Raw genomic sequence first — 20,681 nt, 5'->3', positions numbered from 1 at the left:
ATCTATTATCTATCTCTCTATCCTCTGTTTATATCTGCATCATCTATGTAATTTATCTATCCAGCTATCATTTGTGTATATCTATTTTGTCTATCTCTATCATCTAAACATTTACTTATTGATCTATCCTTTATATTCTGTATCATCTATGTTCATCATCTACTTAATAAACTATGTCTATATATATTCATATGATTTTTTAGAGTTATCTACAATCTGTCTATACCTATATCATCTATCTATATCAATTTATATTATCATCTGTTGTCTATGTTAGCTACCATGTCTATCTATATTATTTATCTCTAGCATCTATATTTATAACATACATCCGTTTACTATCATTTGCCTATATCATCTACCAAATCAATCTATGTCCAACTATATCTATATGATCTATCTATATTATATAGCATTTATTTTCTATCTCTATTTTATCTCTATCATCTAAGTCTGTATCTCTCTTTCTCTTAAACTCTGTCTCCCTTTCTCTGTCTCCTTCTCATAATTTCCATCTCTTTCTGTCTCTTTCTCTTAGTCTGTCAGTCTCTTTCAATCCGTTAGTTTCTGTCTCTTCTCTCTCTCTTTTTCAGTTTCTTTCTCAGTCTCTGTCTCTTTCGATATTTGCTCCCATTCTCTCTTTCCCTCCCTCTCTGTTCTTCTGTCTTTTTGTCACTCTCCATCTCTCTCATTTATCTGTCTGTCTCCCTGGCTCCCTTTCTAATTTGGACTGAGGAATGGTAGCGCCACTTTGAGTCATTCAGAAGCTCAAGATTATAACTACAAGGCAGTGGGCCTGCATATTCTATAAATTAGTCTAGTTTTGTCCAGGCCCAGTTCGGACTCAGGCCAGCCTTGCTTGTTCAGGCTTATGATTGGACTGAAATGAGTCCATAAAACATTTAAACAAAATAAGTTTGCCCACTATTGGCATGGGCAAGGATACAATATTGGTTCAGCTTTAGTGGCTCTCCTTTTCAAATCTTAAATCCCCAGGTCTCCAAATGGATCTGACCACTCAAAAGAATGGTCCAAAGAAATTTTAAGCAACCCCAACTAGACTTTTATGTCCCAGGAGACTAGAAAATTACATGAATAGTTCAAGTTTAGTACACTAGATAAATCAAGGCCTGAGGACAATTCTATTGTCTTTAAGGAAGTTTAGGATATCTGTGGTAAAATTCTAGCTTTACAATACAGCCTACTGTTATGGTTAGGAAGCTGGGTAATGAGCACGTGATTTGAAATCAGGAAAACTTGAAATCAAATTCAGCTTCTGACATTATTAGTTCTGTAACTCTGGACAAATTATTTTGTTTTTTGTCTTAGATTCCTCATCTATAAAATGGGGATAGTAAGTGCAGAGGTTCGGTACAGGGCAGTGAGTTGTGGAAACCTCTTTGGTTGATATAGAGGTCCTTTGTAAAGGAATTTACAAACCTGAAAAGCTAGACTGGCAAAAAGAAGTTTAATATTGGCAATGGGAAGTTAGCCTTTGCTAGAAAGACTGAATTCCTTAGTAGCAAGGTCCTGACAGAGGGATATAAAGTTTTTAGCAGAAAAAAACCTATCCTAGCAGAGAAAGTGAATAAAGCCTTGTTAGGGAAATAGAGAGATAAAGATAAAGAGGGAGTAACTTGAAAGAGAATATCATTTCAGCAGGTGGAGGGTTGCAGCTTATGCCAAAGGGAGAGAAAGATTCCTTGGCATGGCATGTTAGATCCTCTGCAAGGAATGAGCCCCAAGCTGCCTCTTTTTATAATTGAAACCTTGGCTAGAAGCTAGGGGCAGGTCTTGATGAGGGCTGGGAGCAGTTTGAGCTGGAATCAGAATAGAAAATCTTGGAATTGAATGAGTGTCCCTGGGCTAATTTCCAACTCAATAGGGTTAGAAGTGGTCCTGGACTCAACCAGTTTCACCCAGATGACAGAATGAATGTACTTTATCTTGATTCCCTGGGATGGGTCTCTCAGGAGAGAGCTTAGCATTCCCTCCAAAGTCAGAGAGAAAGAGAAAGAGTTTCAGGGCTCCCTTTGTCAATAGGACTTTATCTCCCAGAGTTATTGTAGAGGATTAAATGAGGTAATCATTGTAAAGTGCTTAGTACAGGATCCAGCACATAGCAAGCACAAATGCCTAGTACTATTATTGTGGTTGTTATTATTATTGGTTCTTAATTAGATTGGTAGTTGATATCACTCCCACTTTCCCCAAGCCAAAGATCAGGATTTCAGGCTATTGAGTTTAATAATGAAATTGGCAGTAGGATACTATAGCAGTTCTATAATTATCTTTGCCCAGTGACCAGGTAAACTTGTGGTCCTTCAAACTATAATATGACAAGTTTGCTTTTTTAGCTAGATTACACCAATTGATGGAATGCTTTTAATAATCTAGGTTTTAAAGCAAGTCTGGGAGATTTTGCATTACGGCTTGTATGCAGTAATGCAACTGTGGATTGGTGGAGAGAATACTGAACATGACATCGCATATAAAGGCAGGAGCTGATATGAAAGCTTTTAGAGGTCTTTTTTATCCTGTCTTTGAGAAGTCTGCGCTGTGGACCAGCTTTAAGCATAGGAAGACAGAGACATAGATTTTGATAGTGGCAGGCACATAAGGGAAGCCACAGCTTCCCAATATGACCTGATTTCTAGTTTCTTTCTATACCTTTGAGAATTATTGCTTGGTTAAGATTGGACTTTCTCTCTTGATTGAACTGAGATTTCATTTCATTTTTATCAGAAGAGCTCATCCACTAATGGATATTTTTTGGTGCATTCTAATCTATAAAGTTCCATTTTCTGTTTGTTGTCTGCTTAGATAAATGGGCTTAGTCACTATTTATGATGATCATTTGTGTTACCTGACTGGCCAGAAGGATCTAAGAGAACAGAGTATAAACTTGGAGCCATCTTCACTGAAGGATAGAAGCTCACACATATACCCCAGTAAATCTGTGTTGGCACACAGACTACAGAAAGTAATCCATGAGCCTCAACCTGCAAGTGACTTAGAGAGATGTCTACTCCAAGCCTACAAAACCTCCCCCCGGCAGAATAGGTGGATGAGAACAATTTGTTCCAACAGCCATGAAGATAGTACATAAAGCTTGGTTAGACATCAAAGGCACTAAGGTCATCCCCTGCAGCCCAAGGCATCACTAGTGAGTCTTGACTTTTGTCTTGCCACTCAACTTCAATGTGGAAAAGAGATTGAGACCGATGATTTTGTGCAGCTGTGTCTCACTTCAATCCAATTCATGAGCAAGTCAAGCAAGTCATCACCCTCATTATGTCATTGATCCTCTTAAAAATGAAGGAAAAACAACAGTCTTTTGCACATTCTCTAGTCCCAGTCTTTCTTGTTGATAGACCAGAACCAGGATTTAATGCACATTGGTTTCTCTTCTGCTCTATCAGCTCTTCAGTTCTCATCCCTCCATTTCCTCACTAAGAAGGAATAATCTGAACAATATTATTACTCTTAGGAAGAATGTGACAACCTATTGTCCTTTGGCTAACGTAGTTTTATATCTATTTAGAACCCTGTGATACCCAGTCCTAGGCAAACTAGGCAGAAGCTCACTTTAGTACCACTGCTCTCTGCTGTCCTGAATGTCTTTCCATGCCCCCAACTCTATCCATTCTCTTCTTCCCTAGTGCTCTAAAGAAACCCTGCTCCCTTGTTTATAAACTGCCCTTCAAATTAGACTTCTTCCTTTTATGATCTTTCCATCTTCTTTTGATCCTTGACACATCCTCCTCCCCATCTTGCTTCCCTATTAACCCTCTCTAGTGTACATATCATCTTTCATGGCCCCTAACTATCTGAGTTTAGAGGAAGAGTAAGTGGGATTATTTCTATCAAATTCCATCCAAATCCACCAATTTCCATCAAAGGAGGAGAATTTCTCCTCCTCTGAAGTTCATTCCCTACAGATATATCATCTTATCCTAGATACTGGGAGCTGTTATTTACAAGATCTTGCAATTTATTCTCCCAAGAAGTTGAGAAACTTATAGTCTTCTTTATATCCCACCCTTATCCCATGTACACAGTTTTATTATGGGGTTCTTTTACACAGATTTTTATCCATATCTCTCATTTTTATTTACACCATCTAAATTTTCCCTCTATCTCCTCCTTCTTTATTGCCTATCCCAAAGAGACATCATTTATGACAAAAACATTTTTTTTAAAAAGAAAAGGAAAAGAGGAAGAAACAAAAAGAAGAAAAACTCAGCAAAACTAATCCAACCAGTAAAAAAAAATCTGATTTTATATTAAGTGCTACACACTTCTAAACTCTTTCCCCTTCCTCTCCCTCTTACAAAGGAGAAAATGGAAATATCTTTTCATGTTTCTTTTTGGGACTAAATTTGTTCTTTATAATTTTTGAAATATTAATTTTCTTATAAAAAATAAAAAATTTTGATACTTAAAAAAAAAAACCCAAAAGTAACCATGATCCAAATTTTCCCCTGTAGTCAACAGCCTTCCCATGTAAGAAAGAAAATGAATTTGAGAAAATAATCAGCAAAGCTAATTAACATGTTAAGAAAAACCTGATCATCTATGCAATGTGCAACACTCATGGACCTCCCACCTCCACAAAAGAATGAAGGGGGGATTTTTTTTTTCTGAGACAATTGGGGTTAAGTGACTTGCCCAGGGTCACACAGCTAGGAAGCATTAAGTGTCTGATATCACATTTGAACCCAGGTCTTCCTGACTTCAGGGCTGGTGCTCTATCTTCTGCGCCATGTTGATAATTGTTGTAATAAAGTTAATAGCTAGGATGCATGAGATCCCTGCTAGATGAAGTGAGAAAATAGCTAGATCTACGGATGCTCCTGTGTGGGCGAGATTGCCTGCCAGAGGTGGGTAGATTGTCCATCTTGTTCTAGCACCTGCTTCAACTGCCCAGCCCAAGGAATTTTTTTTAAACAAACAAACATTTACTATGCAAGCACTGTGCTAAATACTGTGGACACAAATACAAACAGAAAATAAGACAATCCCTGTCCTCAAGAATTTCCATACTAACACATAAATGAAAGCTGAAAAGATCACGGAATAAGGTGAGGAAGTTCCAAGAATGAAAAATGAGTGATCTAAGTTCTCCCCAAAATGGAAGTTTCGGGAAGAATTAATCAATGAGAGAAGGAACCCACAGGCTGCTGAATCATGGTGGTCAAGTCCAGTTTGTGCCCTTCCTCAAAATGGAAAGAAAGCTTGTTCTCTGTAATTTTACAATATTCATTTTCACTTGTTTTGTGGCAGTCCTTTTCATTTCTATCCTAGTAGTCATCACATTTTGTTTTCCTGGTCTTTCTTACTTCACTTTGCATCAAATCCTATGTTATGCTTACCCTTGCTTCTTAGTATTCATTATATTCATTATTTTTAATAACTAATGATATAATTCTGTTACATTCATGTACACCAATTTACTTAGCTATATTACTCAATTTACTTTGTTTCCAGTTCTTTGCTACCATTAATATTTTGAGGGTAAAGGATAAGTTGATGTCCCTTCAAATTTCCTGGATCTCCAGATTTATCAACCTCCTCAACTCCAACTATTTCTACATTCTCTACATCTCTGTCATACACCAGAACTCTCTTACTTTTGACTTTATCATCACCTATAACAGTCCCCAGTAAGTACTTAAAATTAATTAATACTTAATGATAACATTAATTACATGTAACTACAATTAATTGGTGGTGATTAAATAACAATAATTGTTATTTGCTTGAGATAATGGATATAAGTATGTATTTTTGCACTTTGACATTGAGTATTCCTTTTGCTTGACTAGGTTTCATTGTTACAAGGTTTCCCGTCTTTTGTTTTCTCAGTTAATTGGGAAGGGGATATAGGGAAAAGAGGAATTAGCAATAGTGTGGCCTCCCAAAAGGAGTCCACCATACCATATTTTTATATGAAGAAGGGAATTCAGAAGGAAACATATGTAAGTGGGACAGTTTTGAAACTAACATATAATTTATTGTTATAGATACATATACATATATATTTTAAAAAAGCAAGTCATACAAAATGGTGATTCATCTTCATATAGAATCTTTTTGTGCCTATAAAAATGCTATGTGATATATGTAATGTATTATGTGTATGAAAATGTTTCTTTTTTTGGTTACATTCAAAATGTGAAAATAAAGGTCTTAAAAGAATTGAAGTTAAATTATACCTTCTCAATGTGTAACTCTTGAGATTCCTCTATATCATTATAATCTCAACTCCTGCCATCTCTCCTTATGCCTCATCTTTCCAAAACCCATTTTCCATCTTCCAGACAAATTCCAGGTATTCCAACCCTTCCCCTTTCCATTCTCCTGTATTTCCCAGGTCTTTATTCCTATTCTGGTTTTACTTTCTTCCCTTCAAAGTGTTGACCACATAGTCAATTACTTCAATATTACGATAACTTTTGGGTTGAATATCCTGCTCTCTTGATAGATTATAGCATACGCCCACCATCTGCCTTCTCCACTCTTAGCTACAAGCTACTGAACAGGCTAGGAGTCCTAAGACCCTACTGAATAGATCCATTACAAATTTATATCACTCTCCTCTTAAGTAGCCCACCCAGATACACACCAATATGTTTCCTAATTTGACTCTCCATCAAACTTCCCAGTCTCTTCCAAATCTCTCCTTTTAAGCTACTTAGACTATTGCCATCTCACTACTTACTTCATACTTCCACTGAAAATAATCATTTTAAAAATTGGTCATAGGAATCCCTGTCCTTTAATTAATCACCTGAACTTCACCCCCCATTCTCTCTTGCTTCTGTCTCTAAGAAAATAGGGACCCTTCCGCTTACTAGTCAGTTTACCTATTTATCCTTTCTCCTTTCTGCCAGGAGATTTCCTCTTCCATTCTCTCTCCAGCTCCCAAAGATTCTAGTTCTCCACCCCCTAGGATTGTTGTGAGGACACAATCTGTGTCAATGACTTTGTAAACCAAAAAGCACTTGGATACATCCTATTCTGATCGTCACCATCACATAGAAGTCATTTTAGATGGTCTGTGTATCATCATATGAAGCCTATGCTATTTTTGAGGCCGTCTGAGACGGCTTCTAAGATCCTTTCCAGTTCTAGCTTGTGATCTTATTTGAGTAACAAAGTCCTTGCTGGGCCCAGGAGACTAGGACATCTGGTCCTCTCCTTTTTTGGAAGGGGACTCATCTCTTCTGTGTCAGGTACAGGCTCCAGCGGAGTTCGGGCCTTGAGGGAGCAGGGCTTCTAATGAGAAGGGTGAGCGTCTCTTCTCTCCTACGCTTCAGCTCGTTACACCCCCACTCTGGCGCTGCAGGGCAATTTGCTTATAACTCGGGTTTGGCTCATTTCTAGAATCTTTTCAAAAGGGAGGGTAAAAAAGTACTTGCTATCCGCGCTTATCCCACCACACACAGCCGAAGGAACGCCAAGGAACGCTGGGACATGGACAGTGAAGCCTTTAAAAGGGCAGCGGTAATTTCCGCAGCGCTTGCCCCAGGGGCACTCCTTAAAACCTCATCTGAACCAAGGGAAGTTTGCCCAATAGTCCTTTCGCATTTTGCTTTGGCGACGGAAGGAGCTTGCTACACATTTAAAAGGGAAATCTCGCAATGCATCATGGAGGCGCACCGCGCAGAATTTCTGTGCTAACCCCTGTCCCACGGTCCCTGTAATGGCACCCGCTCCCCAGGGGTGGAGAAGAACCCCGCGGCATTTTATCAGGAAACGTGCACTTTATTTGTGTTTGCTAAGTTCAGAGTTTTAAAAAGGAAAGAAAAAAAGCGAATTCGTGGCGGGACGGGGCCGGCGGGCTCGGCAGGCTCCTGAGCGCAATGACCTTTCCCCGGGGCTGCCGGACAAAGTCTGCGGGGCCGGGCCGGGCCGGGCCGGCCCTCCTTCCCCGGTCTCTGACCTCGCCCATTCCGCCCGTACCCCGCACCCCGCCCAGTCCAGGTGAAAGGCTGTGAGCTTGGGCGGGGAGGCGTGGGTGGGGCCCGGGCCCCACCCGAGGAGGACCGATCCCACCCGAGCTTCCCCGAGCTGGCCGGGGGCTCGGGCTGACTCTGCCCCTTCCAGCGACCGTTTCCCCGGGTCCGGCACGCCCCCCGGAGATCGGCGAGCGGTCCCTCCAGTGAAAAGGCGCGAGCCCGGCAGAGAGACCAATCAGGCCGCGGAGGAGGCGGAGCCAGAGGAGGGAGGTGGGGACCAGGAAGCTGGTGCCAAAAGGAGGGGGGAGGAAGAGGGAGGAGGACTCTGGCTCCTGCCGAGGTGATGGGGTCGTCGGGGCTCCTCTTTCCCCTTCCTCTACCCCTGCCGGGCACCCCTTCTGTGCCCTGGGGCACGTCCCTCGGGGTCTCCCTTCCTACGGGGCAGGGCGGGGGGCCAGGGTCTCTCTGCGTGCTTGGTGATCCCCTTCTTCCTTTCCCCACCCCACTGGGGTCTCGGACGGGAGGCTTCCCCCTTCCCCTTTCTTTCTGGGGCTTGGGAATGGGAACGGGGACGGGTCCCTTCAGTTTTCTTCTGGGCCCTTCCTTCTAAGCACTGAGATACGCTTGGAGATCCCCTGATCTCCTGTGCCTGTCCCCCGTCCTTCCCGCCCGGGATCCCTCTTCTCCCAGCCCTAGGAAAGGGGGTACAGAGGGGAGGAATGAGGGTCCTCCGGATTCCTGGACTTCATCTCGCCTAGCAGTCTTCCAGCTGTGCCCCGAGGTGGGGCGGGGGAGGAGAGAAGGGTTGGAAGACACCCCTCGCACCCCCCCCCCCAGTTTGAGAAGTAGATGCTGACAATCTCCATAAGTGAATAGAGAAAGGTCCCCATGGGTTGAGGGGGCAGAAGGATCAGCCCCAGACAATTGGGCAATTGGGGGAGGGGGGAAGGCTATTGGCTGCCTGGCCTGCCCCTTCCTGATCTTCAGGGTTTTTTTCCTTTCTTGTCCTTTCTTTCCATGTAGGGTACAGAACAGTGGAGCATGTGGGACCCCAATGCAGGTAAGTGTCTCAGAGGATGTGCTGTGCCCCCCGTTTCTTTCCTACTCTTAATTTAGAAGGGCTTCACATAGGAAGGGAGATGGGGTTTTTTATGTCTATTTGCTCCCTCTCATGAAGCAAAATTACCTGTTTAGGCAAAAATTTAATGACCCTTTTCTCTCTTGCTCCCTAAACACATAAAACTTCCCTTTTTTGAGCTTGGTCATTTCCTTTTCCTTCTACCCTTCCCCAATATCTCACTGCCTCCCAACTTCCCTCTATTCCTTCCTTTCTCCTAACCTCCCTATACCCTGGAGAGGGGGCAAGCCCCTTTCCCATCACTTGTTTTGGTTGTAAGAGAGCCTGGACCTTGCTGATACTATCTTATTCTCTGCTTCTCTTCTCATCCAGGACAGCCTGGGATGTGCCCTCCTGGGGGTCCTATGTCCTCTTCAACTTCTGGGTACCCTGGGGTTACCAATCCCATCCATCCACCACCAACCAATCCAGCATACCCTCCAGGTACCTTTCCTACCACACCTGGCAGTTTCCCAGGGAATCCCATTTATCCTCCTGGCAATGCTTTTGGCCCTGGGCAGCAGCCAGGGTACCAAGGCTGCCCACCTCAAAGTCCCTACCCACCCCCAAGTCCCTACCCACCCCCGGGTCATTACCCACCTCCTGGCCCTGGTGTGCCTTCTGTGAATCCCTTGGCCCCAGGAGTAATGGGGCCATGTATAGTGATGGATAAGAAGCAGAGGAAGAAGATGAAGAAGGCGCATAAGAAAATGCATAAACATCACAAACATGGCAAGGTCAGTTTCTCTGATAGCCCTCTTGGGGTTGGGATGGGGAGCATTTTATCGGAGTCCTTGGTCCAAGGGAGTTTTGAGACATGGTCAGATTGCTCTGCCAGTCTGGATTTGCCTTCTCTGTTCACCATCCCTCCATGCTGTTAGTGTAGACTAGTAGAGACGACATGCTGGCCTTGGAACCCAGGAATAGAAACTGGGTTGAATTCTGCCTCTTAATACTTCCCAAACTAACTCTGAGCAAGTGCCTTCACTGGTTTAAGTCTGTTTCTTGAGGGAAAAAAAAGTGGTTGGCATACATAATCACCAAAGTCCTTTTTTTTAATGCTCAGGAGAAACTGAGGGTACCTTACATTACATTGCTTTACAAGGTTATGGATAACCTTAAGTTATCTGGGTTGTCATTGTTTCAAGCAGGACTGGCTGAGGGATCCATATCCTCCCAGAATGCTTAAGCATAGATATAGAGATACATATACACATATGAAAGGATTTGGAAATCTTGAGAAGGATTAATTAGTTTTGTCCTTTGACTCTGTAACTGAATATCTGAGGCCCGACTCCTATCTCCTTTCTTTCCTTCACTTTAGTTATTCTAGTATAGTTGAAAGAAAGTTAGATATGATTGGAGCTTGGAGAAATCAAAGCTTGAATCTTGCCTTGGTCTCTTACTGGCTGTGTGGGGGTGGGTAAGTTCTTTAACCATTCTGAACCTCAGTTTCCTCATCTGTAAAATGGGGTTTAAAATAGCTAGTGCACTTCATAGTGTTGTGAGATGTCAAATGAGATAATGAAAAACATTTTATGAAACTTAAAACCATATGTACACCTCATGTCTTATAATAATAATATAATAACAAGACTGGGTCTTGAAAATGGAGACTGAGGGGTTGAATGACTATTCTGACGTCAGGTGGCTAGGCCACATCAGTGGAGGAATCCAAAATTTCTGATCTCTGACCTTGGAGGCTTTGGTCATTCAAATACATTGTTCCTTAGAATGGATCAGAGCAGCTTCCATGACCATACAAAAGCCTCAAACCAACCTGGGTCAGGGAAGGAGAGAGAAGATGATGATATGATTTGGGCATATCTAAATTAACTTATTCTAATGATAGTGGGGATGCTGCAGAAAAGGAGAAGTGGAATCCACTGGAGAACAATTCAGAGCCTCCAGTGTTGGAAAATAAATATTTACCATTATTGATAAAGGAGCTATACGTGTGTAGGCAATCTGATTTAGAGAATGTTATATTTTTAGAGTGCTATAAAGTTTGTAAAGCACTTTATGTGCATCTTATTTTTATCCCCCAGTACTTTTGCCTAGATCCAAGTTACTTGGGAAAGAGTAGGGATCATCTTCATTTATGTATATTGTCTGTACTAAGGTGCTAGTGGCCATCCATTGCTTCAATAATTCAGCAAACCTTCATTTGCCAATTGACTTCTGCTTCTACAACACCATGTTATGCCTTCCTTGAAGAGGCTCTCCCATTCTGATCCCAAAGGGATCTTCATCATGAAATCCCTTGACAGAACAGGAAGAGAGGGAGGCACATTGTTCCAAATGAAATTAATGAAAATTTCCTGCAACAACATGGGTTGGTTTAAATTACTGTTGTAGCGTTAATTCCAGAGGAGAAATTTGTTTTCAGTACATTGGTGACATTCCATGTGTGAATTATTGGCCTTAGATGCATCTTGTATGGGAGGGTATGTACTACAGAGATGGGGAATGGGATGGGATTTCATGGGGTCAGAGTTCAAAATCTGATAATCTCTCCTCTCCACTTTCCCATTCCCCTCGCAGCATTCTTCTTCCTCCTCCTCCTCTTCCAGCAGTGACTCTGACTGAATCCTGGGCCCTCCTCCCCCCAAGTCACACCACCCCAGCTCTCCCATCAAGCCTCGGACACCATATTGCGCTGGGGGAAGATAGCCCTGCACTCCCAATCTCAGCCCAACCCCCTTCACCCCTTTGCCCAAATTGGGTGGTGAAGGTGAGGAAAGGATCCGTTGGCCTGAGGAAATCCACTTTCTTACCTACTAGATTGAATCATTGTGGGGTAGGGGTGGGGAACATGATCTGAACTCCTTTCTGAAGATGTATGCCCTTTGAGCCAAATGCTGAAGACTATTTTAGGATCTGGAAAATGTGATTTTAAAAAATTTATTGTAATTTGTGTGGGAGAAGGGGAAGAAAGGGGGTGTGGCATTATCATGAAAGTTGGTCTGGGTATGGTAGTTTTATGATAATGGAATGTGGGAACTACATTTCCCAGCAGACTGTGCAGTCTACTGAGCTCCACTGCCTTCTGGGAAAGAGAGTTCCTTTGAATAGGATAATGTGGGTGCCATTTTGCAACCTCATTTCTTGGTGTGCTCTTTTCATCCCAGTCATTCTTGGGGTCTTACTCTGTTTCTCTCACTGTGCTTCCCAATAAAGCTGTTTATCCCAGTCTCCATTCATCTGTGCCAATATCTTGGGCTGTTTTCAGCAAGTTCTATTGCTTTTACTGCCCTTTTCTATAACCCTTTCTTAAAGGAGTGACAATCTAGCCTACTGACCAGAGCATCAATGGGGAGGGCACCTTATTGTCACCTTGTTTGTTTCCTGAATGGAAAATCGTGAAGTCCCTTTCGTCTCCAGGACTGGTGCAGGCTAAGTCAAATCCTCTTTGCTGATAAAATTGTGTTTGAGGAGTAGGGGAAGTACTGTAGAATGGGAATCCAGAGGTGCAGTTGAAGGCAAAAATAGATATGGTAATGGGATCTCTTGTTCCCAAAGAGGAAATCTGATCTTCCCTTTGTGGAAGACACCCAGCTTCCTGTTTCTTTAATTCATGCTGAACCTTTCAAACTGATTTTTCTTGGACCTATAAAAATCTATCAATTAGTCAGCTCTCTTCATAGAGAAATAAGCCTGCTGATGTGTTCCTAGTAAGCTGTGATCTGGGTGTCTGAGGGAGGAGAAGATACTAATAGCTTTGTAAGATAAAATAGGAAGGTAAGAATCCAGGTCCAGACACAGAAACAGACAAAATAAGGACAGACCTATGAGAGCTACTGGATAGCTTTAAAAGGATGTAGGAGGATGGGATGTCTATTTTGAAATGCCTCCAGGTAGAGAGAAGTCCTGGATTAAGCATGCAAAGTGGAAGGATGGAAGATGGCATCTCAGGTGAGAACACCTTAATGTAATGGCTCATGTTTCAGGGAGAATGCAATGTTTGTGGCAAATGAGAAAAGGATGTTGGGGTGGGGGGGCGCTGGAGAAGTGGAGGATGGAAGCAGTTCAGGTTACATCTAGATGACCTTTTAAGTCAACGATGTTATGACTTCAGCTGACATCACCATGAAGCCTGTGATTTACCAGAGGTAGGGGAGTCTAGAGGAGGGAGCAGTAAAGTGATGTCTCCCATCTTAAATTTCCCATATCTCCTTCCATTTTCCTCCATTGTAGCATAGTCCTATGTTTGTGATTTTCCTCCCTCTTATAGTGTAAGCTCCTCATAGAATTGGTATCTTTACATTTCTAGCACCTAGCCTACTATCTCTCATATAGTAGGTGATCAATAACTTTATTGAAGGTTTGGATTAATTCAATGAAGTACAACCAACAATATCAACAATAGTTGGGGTGGGTCCCAGACCAGAGTCCCTTGTGCTCAAGGTGCTTATATTCTGTTGTCAGGGACAAAAATGAGTGAATGGGAGCAACAATCAGAATGAGGCCCATCAGAGAAAAGTAATTACATGGTGATAGCAACAAGAAGAGAACCCTTTTACTTTTAAGCCCACAGATCAGGGGTTAGATCAACGGAATATAATTTGAGAACTAGCCAGATTGTACAGAACTGGACTTGGACAAGCTACATCCTGGCAGATCATTGTAGATATTCCTTTACTTTAAGATAAATTGTGACACAATTAGAATCCTAAGTTCTGTAGCTTCCTTTTGGCTTTATTTTGATTCTCAAAGCCTGAGCTCTCTTTTCAGGTATCATAATTGGATTTATTTTTTTTTCTTTTCTAATAGTTTTCCTCTCTCTAATTCTCTATGATCTCATTTCCTCCTCTGCAGACCTCTTCCTTTCCAAAGAAGGAAAAGACACAAAATGGACACATTACTAGGGAGATATAGAGAGCACAAAGAGAAATGCCCATATTGAGAGATAAATAACCAGAGACAGAGATTAAGCAGTGTGTCATGTGAGAAAGCTACATTGTGAAAGAAGGAAAAGATGGCAGGGAAGAGGGGAGAAGTCTAAGAGAAACAAGAGCCAGAGATGCTGCCCTCCCCCACTACCTTTCCTACCTCCTTTTTACTCCACTCTCCCTAAAATGACTTTATGCTACTATGGAGAGTGCTGTAGTGTTTCCAAATATAAACAGGGGGCCAGTGGTCTTCAAATGCTCTTATGTAATTATCCCACCAACCCCCTCCCCGCCTTCCCTGGCTTTGGATTCTGATTTTGGCCCCTCCTTATCGAGCAAAGTGTTTTAAGATTTCTACTGTTGAAAAATGGCAAATTTAGAAAGGTTTTTGTGAGACTCCAGGAATAGACAGTTTAGGTTTGGGCAATGTGAGATACATTCCTTATCAATCTGCTCTGTTCCTGGCAAGATAGTCGAGGGGGAACCTGGGGTATAAACCACTCATTTGTCCAATTAAATGTTTGTGGAAAGCTTGTAATTTTATCCCTGTCCTAGAAGCTCTCTTAGCCTCTCATACCCTCACCACAACTTCCAATATAACTGTAGTTCTGACAGGTCCAAGACTGAAGCTTTATCATTGTTGGTATAAAAAGTAAAACTGATTGGGAGGAACTTAATTATTTTACAAAAATGTGGTGAATTTCCCTTTCACAGCTTTATTAAACATTCCCCGGTTCAAGGCATATCCTAACATTGGGATTACAAAGATGCACTATAAAATTCTCCCACTTCATCATTCCTTCAGAGGCTTAAAATTTCACTGGAGGAAGGGAATGAAACATAATCAGATTACTACCAACAAATGAATGACTGATGAATTGCATAGGAGAGGTCAAAGAGAGAGTGGCATGAGCCCTGGTGGGAGATGGTAAGACACCAATCCTGGGGGATTAGGGAAGCCTTCATGGAAGAGAAGGTAGGATTAGGGCTAGGTTGAGAAAAAGGATTTCAGAAGGTTGGCGTGGGATCTCTCCCAAGCATGGGACTGACTGGACAGGTAGAAATTTGGGAGGTAGGATGAGGAGGGGGACAGAGAGGAAGCCACTGGCAGTTTTTTTCAGTTGTGCTTGCTTCAGCACCAAATTTCCTGAAGGAGAATGACATAAGACAAGTTTGAAAGGTAGGTTGGAGTCAGAATGTAGATAGGATCAGGCACGATGAGAATCACATATATTAATAGTAATATCACCTAAAGTTTGTTCATGGCTTTCAACTATTATTTCAGTGTCTTATGGACAAGGCAGAGAGATGTGACTTAGGTGATAGGAGAATTAGATGGTTCAGTACTGGCTAAATGACAAGTTGTGATGATTAAGGTATCATCAGGCAAGCTTTGTGAGTAGTGGAAAGGTGACTAAATGTGGTGCCAAAGGAATGGATTGATCTCAAATCTTTTAATTTCTCTCCAGGCCTCAGAGTCCTTAATTGTAAAATGAATGAGCACACTTCAGCTTTAAATCTGTTATCCTAAGAGGAGAGATCTTTCATGGAGTACACCAAGGATCTCTTGTTGAGACTTGTTGGTCCTAGGTTAATTATTTTTTTAATCAGTAATTTGAGTGAAAGTGTGGGTGACATGTTTAATAGATTTGCAGATGACATAAAGCTAAGAGAGACAGCTAACACAATCAATGGTAGTTTCACAAAATATCTCTAAAGGCTAGAATGATGATGAGCCAATTCTGATAAATTGAAATTTAAAATGGATAAATGAAAATTCTACATTCCATAATGTTCCATAAAATCAATGATAGGATGGAAGATGGAGCACAAAATTTTTGGACAAGAAAAGATCTGGAGGTATTGGTGGAATATAAGCTTAATAAGATTGAACCACCAAAAAAGCTTACGTAATATTAAGGTTTCATCAATACAAGTGTAGTACCCAGAATGAGGGAGGTGATATTCATACTAGAATCTTGCATGGTCAGACTGCATCTGGAGTATTGTGGTCCAATCTGAGGGTGACATTTAGGAAGGGAATCTGGGACAATTCCAAAGAAAAATCCTAAGGATGATGAGAGGACTGGAAACTGTACCATAGAATTACTGGTTTCAATATTAATGTATAGCTAGTAACCTACAGAGAAATTTTTCATAGAGATCTATCATTGGTCTTGTACTTTTCATCGTTTTTATCAGTAACTTGAATGAAGGCATATATAGTATGAATATTGAATGTATAGATCTTCAATTGGGAGAATACTTAAACAGATAGATTGAAGAATTAAAAGAGCTGTCAAGAAGAGGAATCAGGACTATAAGCAGTGGATGCAAGTTGCAAGGGATACTGTTTTGGTTCAGTTTAATGAAAAACTGCCTAACAATCAAGTGTGACACAAAAATGAAGTGAACTACCTAAGGAAGAAGTGAGAGTCTCATCATTAATAGTCTTTGAGTAGAAGTTACAGGATCATTTGTCATGGATATTATAAAGGTAGTGAAAACACTGGAAATAGGTTGGGAAATAGTGTGTCTTGTTTAAGGAACACCAAGGAGTCTAATGAGACTAGATCAGAGGATATTTGGAGGAGAGGAAGGTACAAGGAGACTTAAAGGGAATGAAGGGGTAAGGTTACAGAGTAATAGCGTACAAGTTGGGAGGTGAATTAGGTGAGATGACTCTGAAGGAGATTCTATGATTTTGATGATATGCTTGAGCAGGGGACTTACATCATCTGACTTGCACATCAGGAAGATGAATTTGGCAGCAATGATGTGGAATGGGTAGGAAAGGGACTGGAGGCAGGGAGGCCATTGCAGTTTTATTCAGCAACACAATAAGAGGACTTATAAAAGCCTGAAGGAGTGAGAGTAGAAAGGGAGAGACAGATTTTTAAAGAGATGTCTGAGAAAAAGGAGAACTGTTGTTGACAAGTCAGAGAGGAGGGAGGGGGGAGAGTCAAAAAACGGCATTTGAGGTTTGGGCCCTTGGGAGTAAGAATGGTAGTGTCATTAATAGAAACTGGAAAGTTAGGGGTTATGTTTTGTTTTGTTTGTTTTTTGTACCAAGTTATTTTTTTATAAAGTTTTTTATTTTAAAAATATATGCATGGATAATTTGACAACAATGACCCTTGCATAGCCAGGGGATAGGTTTTTGAAGGTGTTATAGGTGATTTAAATCTGTTGAGTTTCAGGTAGCCCTGACGCATGTGAAGATAGCAAACCTGAGACTTGGAAATAGGAGAATGGAACAGAAGTCCATGTGATCCTCATAAGAGGACTGAGGTTTGGAATAGTTCACCTTTTAGTTCTTCCTTTGGCATGAAGAGTTAGAGATGCCAGCAAAGGGGAGTTTTCAGAAAGAGGGCAATGTCACAGAAACTAAGGAACAGAGAAAGATGGCATGTTTAGCACTGAAGAAAGGAGGAAATTGGGAAAGAACTGAGGAAGCATGAGATTCTAACTTGGAGGAGGGTTAAAGTGACATGTTGTTCCATTAACAATTTAAATTGAGTCAGTCAAGAAGCATTTGTTAACTATCTGCTGTGTGCTAAGGATACAAAGGAAGGAAAAACAGTTCCTGCTCTCAAAGAGATGACTTTCTAATAAGAGAGACAAGGTGCAAACAACTGCCTACAAATATGACAGGTCTGTATTGTGTATTATCGGCCATCTCAGGAGGTTTTAAGAGAAACTGGGAAAAGAATTCTGGAAATAAGTAGGATTTTAGCTAAGATTTGAAGAAAGCCAGAAAACCAAGGAGAGATGAGGGAGAGCATTTCCGGCACCAAGTTGGGAGATAAGTTTATCATGTTTAAGGAACATCCAGGAGTCCAGTGAGACTGGATCAGAGAATTCTTGGAGAAGAGGAAGGTACAAGGAGACTGGAAGGGAATGAAGGGGCAAGGTTTATGTAGAGGGCTGAAACTCCAAAAAGGTAAGCTTGAATCAGACAACCGAACACTTAAGGCTAATTACCTATTCAATGTGAGACAATTACTCTATTAGCATATATTTGGATAAATGGCTCTTCTCACAGTTGGTGCTTGCTGAATGTTTGGTGGTAAGCTAATGAGAGGCAAGGATTGGAGGGCGGAGGGAGAGAGGGCAGAGTCATTGAGTGCCAGGAAGAGGAGGAGAGAGGCTGGTGACTGGACTCCAGAATGCAGGAGAAATCTTTGGGAAGCCCTTCACTTCTCCTCCTAAAAACCAAGGACTTTAATTTATCTTGACTCTGGCTGACCCTGAAGCCCTCCAGGGAGCTAGCCCATACTTTACAGTTTTAAGTCCTAAATAGAGGATTTTATATTCTACACTGGAGAAGACATTGTTGGATCTGTATTTAGAAAGACCAGTTTGATATCTGCCCAGAAAGCTCTTGAAATTGTCTAGGCATAAAGTGATGAGGGCAATGTCAAAGTGTAGAAAATGGGCCATATCCTAGCGATATTACAAAGATTTGATAGGACTGGGCACCTGATTAGACGGATAGGTAAGAAAGAGTGGTGATTCAAGGATGACATATAAAAAAAAAAAAAAAAGGATGACATATAGGTTTGGAAGCCTTTGAGAGATGCAATAAAAAACAGGCAAATTAGAACGGCAAATCAAGGATGATATAGATGTAAAATCGAGGAAGTCAAGGAGGGAAGTGAAGTCAGAACAGGAATGAAGAACTTGGGGAATTCAGGAATATAAGATCTATCATATTGTAGATGATGTAATCTACATATGACCAGCTCTCTAGGTGGCACAAGTAGAATGCAAATAGAAATTTTGAGGAGATGAAATTAAGTTACTGAGAGACCAGTATCAGAGGTCACCAAAGGGAATACTTAAGACTCCAAGAGACTAGTTGAAGAGATTTTTTAAAATGCTAAATTTGTTAAGGAAGGTGAAAGAGGCAGTAGTCCTGGAGGCCATCAGATAACGATTAGGCTCAGAGAATATATTTTCATTTGTTGCACAAACATGTTATGTTATTATGTTATCCAGCAAGGACCTGAAGGTATCTAGCAAGTAATGTGATATATATTACAGAACAGAAATATTGTAGAAGGTGATTAGTAATTAAGAAACTTGAGTTAACAAATTGTTTGTGAATATTTTTATGATGCTCAAGGCTTTAAAAAGTACTTTCTTTGTAACTACACTTAATTAAGTGCTGGGAGACTGAATGTCAAATGAAGGGCTAGATGATAAAGGAAAATTTATTGACTGGTCATTTAAAAACCAATATGGAGGGGGAGGCGGCTGGGGAAAGGTTATGTCAAAAGTGGCTAACATAGGGAAAGGTGTGAGTTTAGAGTGGATGAGAGAGATTTAGGGAAACAAAGTTTTTAATAAGGTGTAAATGGGAAGGGACTTGGATGACTACATAGAGCAGGAGAAAGATGGCTATTAAATCTTCATTGATTTATATAGTCAGCACTGATTGCGTAGCTCAGTCTCAAGGTTCCAGGCAGGGAATATGCTCAGTATCATGCGCCTGCTTTAGAGCCAGAGGACCTGGGCTCTGCTACTTCACTATTCCCTCAGTGACCTTGGACATGACACTTCACTCTCTAGCTTCAGTTTCTTCACTTGCACAATGTGTCAAATATGGTAATTTTTTAGCTCACTTCTTAGATAATTTCCATCCATTTTTGAGGAAATGAGGCACAGTGTCTTTTCTGGATATCTTAAGAGAAACAAACTTTGGTGTTTGGGGAAGCAGCTATTGTTATGATAGAAAGAGCCATGGTTATGGTAGAAAGTGGCCTTGAAACAGGAAGATCTGCTTTGGTAATTCTGCCCTGGACTCCTAAGAGCAGTGTGACTATTAAATAATCTCTATGAGCCTCAGTTTTCTCATCTACAAAATGGGGATGAAAATCATCTGCCACGTCCACCTCAATCTGAGGAATGCCAGAGATAACGGATATTTTGTATATCTTTGTAAACCTTAAGGATTATATAAAATATTAGCTATTCCTATTCCAATCCATGGAGGTCTTGGCTACAGACCTTGTCAAGATTCCTCTATAAAAAAATCTGATCATCTAGGAGTTATCCTTAAGGAAGGCCACAAGGTTAAAGTACCTTCTGACCAGCACATTCCCTTGCACAGAGACAGACAGACACCGGGACTGAGACAGGGGAATTCAAAAAGTGTCCCCTGTCCCTGGAACAGAGCTTATTCAGAATCCTCCATTTGTTGGCTCACCTTGTCCTTCTATTAAGTCCTGGCAATTCTGTCCTTCTCTTTCGTCCACCCCGCCCCCCACCACACACCCCTCGCCCTCTTCTGCCCTCACCCCCTTCTATCCTTGTCTGTTCTAGCTGCTCTTCTGCTCACTCACCAATAGTGCCGTCCTTCCCACGTTGCCCACCAGGTGTCGCGGCTTTCCTCAGCCCCCCCAACGTGCCGCTCTAGCTTAAGACCTTAATCGGCTGTCAGCCTTCGTCTCGTTGATACCGACGTTGCACATGGGGCCGCTCTAGGCTGAAAGGAGGCCATCCGCTGTGCGTGGGGGAGGTTTGGGCGCTGCCTTCGCCTCGCCGGCCCCCGGGGCGGTTAGCGCTTCCGGGGTCGGAGGGTGCGCGGGGTTGAAAGCGGGCCGCTCCGCCCCGTCCCCCTCCCAGACCAGCAGAGGCAGCAGCCGGAGCAGCCGCAGCCCGCGCCCTCTCCCGCCCGCCCGCCCGCCCTCCGCCCGCCCGCCC

The 20,681-nt window shown here is 41.9% G+C and overlaps 1 protein-coding gene and 1 long non-coding RNA gene across 8 annotated transcripts in view; one reads left to right on the top strand and one right to left on the bottom strand.

Annotated features, from left to right (window-relative positions):
* LOC116419197 overlaps positions 1-20,681 on the bottom strand; it is a 53,631-nt gene that overhangs the window by 32,494 nt on the left and 456 nt on the right. For all 4 annotated transcript variants that reach the window (XR_004229444.1, XR_004229445.1, XR_004229446.1 and 1 more), the window contains exon 2: positions 20,321-20,463. This is a non-coding gene — a long non-coding RNA (uncharacterized LOC116419197). The remainder of the gene's footprint in view (positions 1-20,320; positions 20,464-20,681) is intronic.
* PRR13 (proline rich 13) lies at positions 7,270-12,280 on the top strand. Of its 4 annotated transcripts, none has more exons than XM_031937787.1 (4): positions 7,270-7,293; positions 8,988-9,024; positions 9,415-9,818; positions 11,626-12,280. In XM_031937787.1, the coding sequence occupies exons 1-4, from the start codon at positions 7,285-7,287 to the stop codon at positions 11,668-11,670; spliced, it is 495 nt and encodes a 164-aa protein (XP_031793647.1). In that variant the 5' UTR covers positions 7,270-7,284; the 3' UTR covers positions 11,671-12,280. The 4 variants fall into 4 exon arrangements, with proteins under 4 accessions (XP_031793647.1, XP_031793648.1, XP_012407289.1 ...); XM_031937788.1 differs by lacking the exon at positions 7,270-7,293 and adding an exon at positions 8,028-8,234; XM_012551835.3 differs by lacking the exon at positions 7,270-7,293 and adding an exon at positions 8,234-8,304.

Source organism: Sarcophilus harrisii, chromosome 5 (genome assembly GCF_902635505.1).
Source record: "Sarcophilus harrisii chromosome 5, mSarHar1.11, whole genome shotgun sequence".
Lineage (NCBI taxonomy): Eukaryota > Metazoa > Chordata > Mammalia > Dasyuromorphia > Dasyuridae > Sarcophilus > Sarcophilus harrisii.
The sequence above is the reverse complement of the archived record's forward strand: the minus strand, read 5'-3'. Positions and strand labels throughout refer to the sequence as shown.